Raw genomic sequence first — 7,948 nt, forward strand, 5'->3', positions numbered from 1 at the left:
TTGCAATCACAGCAGCTGAATTTAAGGTAAACCTCACCATGTTGGTCTTTGATGGGAACATTTTGCAGTTTGGTGGTATTCAGACATGCTTATATCTTCTTTTAGGACATGGCTTCCTCCTGGGAATCCTTGAAAGTTTAATTTTGATTTAACGTAGATTTGAAATCTTGAGATCTTTCTTAAAGATCATCTTTTGAACTATTTTAAAAGCACTCCCAGTGGTCTTTTAATTATGATTATGCTGTTTTTAGCCAAAATAATAAACTGTTATTTTCTAGAATAGGGTAAATCCAAATTGCTTCCTTATCCGTACATTTTCTCCCCATTCCTACATTTATCGCTTCAAACAGAAAGACATGAAAAAAAACAGTCTTCAAATTTGGATGGACTGCTCAATGACATCATCAATAGTCAGTGATCCACTTTAGTGTGCAACTGTCAATTCTTGGAAAATACACAACATTGTTTTATGACTTTAAAAAATCGTGCAAAAACAAACCTTATATTTAAGTGTTTCAGAGGTCGCCTAACTGGTTTGAGCTGATCTATGTGGGGTTAATGTAACAATGCATTCATTAATTTGTTAATAACAAGGTACAAAATTGTAACATACTATAAAAGTAATAAAAAAAAAACCTTCATGTAATATTTTATAAAAGGCGGAAGACAAAGACGTTCATGGATCTGTTAGTCTGCAAGTGGATGCATCAGAATTGAGCAAAGCATGGAGCTTGTGGCCCAAATAAATAAATAAATAAATAAATGTATCTTTATAATATGTTACCAACAAATTGATTGTTACATTAATCCACACGGAGCCCCAGACCAGTTCAAACCAGTAAGGGGACCATATGTCACGTGCAAGCTTTTTCCAAAGCGACTTTTAGTCTGCTCCTGATTCACAACGATTTGAATAAATAAATAAAATGGATTTCAAGCTTGACATCCTTTATATATGAAGAAAATGCCACATGAAAACACAATTTTCATTGGAGTGGATATTTAATAAAAAATAAAGTTTTATTTTTTGAATTAATACATTTTAAGTGCCATAAAAAGTGCCTCTCTTGCCTTTTTTTTTCACAAATAAAGAACATAAAATCTGTACATTTTTTTAATGCTTGCCTACACACACACAAATACACACACCCCCACGCACGCGCACACGCAGTCAGCTGGGAGCGCACGTCTTCCTCCTAAGCGCGTAAGAGGCGCTAATCACCACGGAGAGTCAAACGGAGGACCGCCGCAGCAGCATGTGACCGCAGGAAGCTCCTCTCCGCTCCACTCCGCTCAGTCACCGCTTCACCTGCACGCAGCTCAAGCCTCTGACTCCCACAGGACGACAGGATGGACGCTGCAGAGCCGAGAGTCCAGGTAAAGCCTACAGAGAACAGCATGGCTCTCCAGATATTCACTGAATCCATGTATCTGAGGAGGAATGCTGCATTAACAATAAAAAGAGCTCAAATGTTCCTCCGAGTGATCATCATTATGGTGTTGAAGCTGTTTGGAACCCTGCAGCAAAAAATCAAAGTAATCAGTTTCAATATGGAAGTTACCAGACATGCGCAAAAGACTTCTTACCTAATTCCTGCTTGAAAATCTTCTTTTTTAATTAGTTTGTTTTTTTGAGTTATGTTTTCATATACAGTAACGCTGTTGTGACAGATTATTTTTTGCAGAATTCAGAGGTCAGAGAGTGTTTTATGCAAATACATTGTGACATACGTCATGTTTAGCAAAAGTAATCCTTATATTATAAAATAATCTGCAGATCCCTTCCGGATGAAAACAGATAAAGAAACATGAATGTCCTCAGAAAGATGAGGGGTGTTTGAGGATTTGTACTTATTATCCACTTATTTTAAAGCAGATTTTTCCATTGAGTGACAGGATGTAGTTCAGGCTTTAACCCTGAAGACCCATCTCTGAAACAGACCCATCTCTAGCTTTTTTTAATCGGTTTTCTTTCAGGTCAACCCCTCCTTGGCTCCATCAGTCAGCCGAAGAAGTTTGGTGAGTTGACTATAAAAAGTCAGCACATTTACAGCTTTATTTTTCATGCACGGATGGGAGAGAGAATTGATTCAAAGCAGCAGCAGTGAGGTCTAAATCTCCTGATCAGAGAGCGATGCTGCCCGGTGCCCAGTCACAAATTCCAGTTGTTTGGCACAACAGACGGGCATCGGCTTTCATCAGCCGTGGTGTGAAGCGGGGCAGCAGGAGTTTGCTCAGAGCTCAGCTTTTAGATGCATTCTGTTCAGACGGATTCTGAAGAAGACGCAGACGGACTGCTCATGCAATCCGATCACTTAGTCCTTCCTTGGGGCTTCGGCAGCCAGGTAGGATGCTTTTACCTTTACAGATTTCTCTCCGTTCACTCTGCTTACCGAATGGAAAACAAATATCTCCAGAAGTAAACATTTGGCAGATTTGACGGTGGACGCAAACATTAAAAAAACCCTTTAGAGAGCAGTTTAGGATAAAGAGCACTTTATAACGGCGTGCACAAGTTCAGGGCAGAAACATTTAAGGATTATGGTGCCACATAAAAGCATGAGTGCAGCTCGCTGATGGTCTGGAAATTGCCATCTGTGGGGATCAGATCCACATCCTGTGCTTTCACTTCAACTCTGTTGTGGAGCTGTTTTTCTTAACCTAAATTTGTAGGGTAGAAACTACATTTTATTTTGAAATTCCTATTCATATTTTTCCTGACTTTGTGTTACCTTGAGTATTAATGACACACATGGATGTCCAGCTCTGCTGCATCATGGCACAGCTTTCGCGATTATGGAGCCATTTCCTGGAAAAATCCAACAAATGCAGAGTTCATTCTATTTACAGGGAATATACTGGGATTTAATGCAGTTTTATCAGTTGCGTGTGACCCCTGTGTACCTTCATTTGGGCTAGCATGGCTGGTATGTTGCATATCAACCACTGGCAGCTTAATCTGAGGGAGGATGTTGATCCCTTTCCTGTACACAGATTATCAACATCAGCTCTGCGGCCTGAGCAGTCCATGTGGCGCTGCAGCTGTGAACAGCAGTTCCATTCATTATCATAATGCCTCGATGGTCAATTGGCGGTCAAGGTGGCTCAAGTAAAGTAAAGCTATAGCTCCAACCCCCAAAAAAATAAGTTTTAAATCAAAAGTGTTAGAATATTTTCTCTGTGGAAAAGCAGCTGCTGCATAGTTGTAATAATCTAACTTCACAAAGTTTGGAAAGTGAGTGACTTGAGTTACACAGGCTTCTTTCTTCAAAATTGTGAGTTAGTCCATGTCATTTTTTACAAAACATAAGAAGAAGAAGCACATAAACTTTGGTTCTAAATAGTTTGAAATGATTTGTATGTGTTAACTCTTTGATCCTAAAGCTGATGAGCAAAAATTGATCTTGTAATGAGCTAAAACGGTGACTGCATAGCTTTAGCATCCAAATGTGGTTACTTTCTAGCATTATTTGTTTCAAAACAAAAGAAGACAAATGTTATTTTTTATACCGTTTAAGATGTGCACACGTACAACTCTTTTAAGTTTGTAATGGATGGAGTATCCAAAAACTAATCTCAAACAAGAGTAATGTTACTTCCAAATAATCTAACTCTAATAGAAGGACTAAGTAAATATATGGGTCCAAAAAGGAGGATTTCTGGAAAAATAAATAAATAAATGTTTAGAAAAAAAGACATCTTGAACTAACTGATTATAGAGGAATCTCTCTTGTTTACTGTATAATAATACTATAATAAGTTTTTGACTCGTGTACAGAAATATGACACGAAATAGTAAACCTACATCTAAAATCTTCTAAGACATTTTGATAAACACTTAATTTCAACAAATATATTAAAGAGTCAATAACTTTATTTTTTATTTTTATTTTTCTTTAAGCATTGCAATCATCAAGTTATTTATCTGTATCTGTGATCTCAAAACACTTCCTAATCTATAGCATATTGGAGTTTGCTGAAGTTTTTGGCTGGTCTCTACAATGACGGGCGGAAGTGGAGAAGTAGTAGGGCGGTCGACCGCTGATTGGAATATTGCAGGTTCAATTCCCGCCTTGCCCATGTGTCAAAAGGATACAAGTATACATCGTTTACCATGACAGTGTTTTGCAATCATCTTCTGATCCTGATTTTGCATTAGGATTATTGTTGATCTCGATAACAAATAATACAAATGTTACCCAAGAAAGACAACTGTCATTTACAACCCACTAGTTGGTGCATGGAGAAACAATACAATTGGAATCACAAAAGAAGTTACTAAAGTGACTTAAGAATTAGTGTAAATGCAAATAGTTATTACCCAACTCTGCATCTATTTTCTTCCAAAAATTCTCAACCTTTCTTTTCTCTTTGGATTTTCTTCTCATTCCTGCACATGAGACTGCATCTCATTATAGAATACTGCTAATATTTGAACATTTATTTTATGTAATAAGCTATTGATGTTAGAAATGTGTTGTTCGGTCACCTGACGTTCTTTTTATGTGGGTAAAACTTCACAATTTGATCAGATAAAACAGTATAATTGTACATAGTTTTAAGAGTGTTCTTCTTTATATTCATGTTTTCATATTTAGATTTTTTTATTTCATTAAAAAATATTTCTCTTTAAAAACATATACTAGTACTAGTTTCTGCCAACAATATCAGCAGTTTTACTTCATGTTGCCAAACTGCTACTCAATTAAGTTACAATTTTTTCTCCTATACCTACAAATATTTAATAAGTTTTCTTTGGAAATGATTGTCAAACAGAAGGACTAGTACTAAGTCTCACTACCTGCATTTTCAAAAAACTGCTCCAGTTGTGTTTCTGCTGTTGATACAGTTTGGTTGGATGTTTTTTGTCATGTTTTCTGTGCAAAAACAAGATTTTGTGGCCATAAAATTTAAAACTTGTGTATTTCTTTTACTGTATTGTTTCATTTAACAGCCACAATTTTTTTCATAGAACTTTGTTATTAAAGTTATAAACTTTAAAATTGTACTAGTTATGGAAAGGATAACTTTAGTCGTATTCAGAATTTTTGACCAAAATTGACAGTTTAAAGTTATAAATTATACATCAATATATTTATATTAGTTTATTTGATGCTTTTTGGGGATTTTACCTACACTTAATAAAACATTAAGTCATTGTGGTTTAGTGTTATAATTGTGTTTTATAGTCCTGCTGTGTTATAGTTACCAAGTCATTTATTTACATTTATTTTCAATTTAAAATCTCCTAATTTTAGATTAAGAACACATTTTTGACATTAAAAAACTGTAAAAAAAGAAAAGAAAAAACAGAAAATGATCACTTTACTAATCCATTTTTTGAAAAACATTTGAAGCCGAGTATTATGGGTGCTCTTGATAGTAATCTCATAGTACCACTGTCATTTATACATTTAAACATGCATTAAGAGACTTTTTAATGATATGTAATGACTGAAAATAAGGATTTTTTGTGATGAAAGTAGTATTTTTAAAGGAGAAATAACTAGTAAATAATAAGACACTGTTGTCATGTTTTCTCAAATGCAGCTCAGGTTTATGTAACTGAGCAGAGCAGGTCACTGCAGAGGTCCAAGCTGAACAGAACTGCATGAAACCTTTTCTTCACAGGATAAAGACCCGCAATCAGTTTCCAAGACAACTGCTGTTCATTGGGGATAATGTGTTGCCTTTCACCGGCATGAAAGACCAACATTTTATTTCATGAAATCTTCACGTCACGCTGCAGCTCAGGCAGATTCATCTCCGGCTGCTTTGAAACAACGCTGTGACTATTGTGCTGCAGAATTCTGAAACGTTTGTGCTTTTGTTTGTCTGACAGAGGAGTGAAGAGGAGGCAGTGGTGGACAGAGGAGGAACGTGGACCCAGCAAAAAGCCAACTTTGAGCAGGAAGATTTCGAAGGTATCAGATTCGTGAGAGCGGGAATCGCTTCTGCCGCTGAGTCCACCCACTCTTGTCCTCACAACTGCTGCTTTCCTCTTGATGGTTGTTGTAGTGTTGCAGGATGAACACAGAGTAGGAGGCAGAAGCTGTGGGTGAGCTGAGGATGCATCAGTGATTTCAGAATCACAAGGAAAACCTTGAATAATCGATCGGGCAGCGAGGATGACTAACTTTAAGAAACTAAATGCCAACAGAAAAACAAACCATTCACTTGGAGAATTGATGAGAGCTCTGAATTGGATTTGTAATCAAGTGTGGCAAATAACACAAAATATGGTCCTAATGATACAGATTTTATAGTATCTCATGTGGTTTAGTCATTCTCCTTTGGCATTACAGGAGATTTAAAAACAAAAACTTTACCGTGAATTAGAAATCATTTGGGCAGAAAAAGGTTTTAAGGCTGCAGACGGTTTTAATCCATTTTTATTGACTTTTAATTCCAAAGCTTACCAGCAAAAGAAGCAGCTGAGGCCCCTGAATCCGAAATGGCCTTTTTCCCTCCCTTCTCTCATTCATGCTGACTCATATCTGCATAAACACATTCATGCAGTAGTTTTGCAGATCTGTTATGTCATAAATATTGACATAGATAGTGAGAAAGCCAGAATATCCTATGCTTTGAAGAAATTGGACTTCAACAGTAGTGGTAACTTGATGAGCAGAATTAAGTAGTATTCAAGTAATCTGTTCTTTAACAGGAAAGATGTGTTTTAGATTCACATAAAATTAGTAATCCATTTTTGGCTTATATAATATACAATATATAAATATACTTAGTTGTATAAATATAAATATAAGTCAAAATGTCTTAAGAGCATAAGTCATATCAGTGTCTTCATATTAGCATTCATTTTGCAGATTATACCTTAGAACTGATGACCAAACTTGTTTCTCAGAAAGTTATAATAAAAAAAAATCCATAGACTATTAAAAAAAGTGGAATTTTTAAAACAATATTGCCAAAAAGCAAGCACATGGTGAGAAGTTAGTCCTCGGTTATGGCGACCTTCTTGATGAATGCCTGTTGTTTTATTGGCATAGACAGGAGAACAGGAGTTAAACACAGCTAAAAGTCCATAAAGCTAAATCAGGGTCAGGCAGGCAGAGGTCAAACATGAGCACTAGAGCATCAGAGAACAACCAGATGGTCAGGATCCAGGTGAGGGTCGGGGCAGGCAGCAAACAATCAGATTTGTAGACTAAGCAGGACTGAAACAGAAGATCCGGTCAGGATGAAACCGCTCAGTAATGCAGGCAGTGGCACATACAAGACTTCGCACAGAGAGGGAGTGACAGCAGGGGCTGATGGGAAGTGTAGTGTGGAGACAACAGGGGACTGATTCATGACACCTGTAGTGCAGTTTAGAAAGTTTGGCCCAATCAGAATTCTTCCGTTCTCCCTTCCACTTCATTTAGCCCTCCAAACGGAGGGTTATGAAAAAATAGTTTCTCATAATTCGGACGTCACTTTCGTTTGATGGCGTCACCAATAATTGCTAGTCCACTAGCATTAGTGCAGAGCTTCAAGCGCTCAAATATACATAACATCGGTTTTATCAATTTAAAAAGGTCATACTACCACAAAAAGTCATTACGTACATTTAAATGTAAACTTCTTTGGTTCAGAGCACAACCACGTGAAGAAATGTCATTCTCAGCGCGACGCGGTTTACTTTGTGTCCCTCCGCTTGGAGGGTCGGATTAAAAAAAAAATATTCCGGACACGCTTGCATTAAAAATGCCCCTTCAAATGGGGGTAAGGGAAGAATTCGGATTGGGCCTTTGTTTCATTTTACAATAACAAGTAGAGGATAAGAAAGTAACAACCAAAACAAGAATGAGTTAAACTTACAAACACAGAACACTCCTTACATTCTGTTAAGATATATATACACTATATATAAATTATATATTTTACATATATTTTTTAATTGAAAATGTATATTTCAAGTCATGAATCTTAACTAAAAATATATTTT

General features: G+C 36.5%; 1 protein-coding gene across 3 annotated transcripts in view; it reads left to right on the plus strand.

The window, feature by feature from the left end:
• Window positions 1–1,175: 1,175 nt before the first annotated feature.
• The window catches only part of slc4a10b (solute carrier family 4 member 10b), a gene marked incomplete at its 3' end in the record, with an annotated part of 26,517 nt that continues 19,744 nt past the window's right edge, over window positions 1,176–7,948 (plus strand). Inside the window, 3 exon segments of one of the 3 annotated variants that reach the window (XM_024286670.2) lie at window positions 1,176–1,377; window positions 1,978–2,019; window positions 5,843–5,924. In XM_024286670.2, coding sequence (XP_024142438.1) covers window positions 1,351–1,377; window positions 1,978–2,019; window positions 5,843–5,924 — 151 coding nt within the window. In that variant the 5' untranslated portion in view covers window positions 1,176–1,350. 3 annotated transcript variants of the gene reach the window in all.

Source organism: Oryzias melastigma, linkage group LG21 (genome assembly GCF_002922805.2).
Source record: "Oryzias melastigma strain HK-1 linkage group LG21, ASM292280v2, whole genome shotgun sequence".
Taxonomy (NCBI): domain Eukaryota; kingdom Metazoa; phylum Chordata; class Actinopteri; order Beloniformes; family Adrianichthyidae; genus Oryzias; species Oryzias melastigma.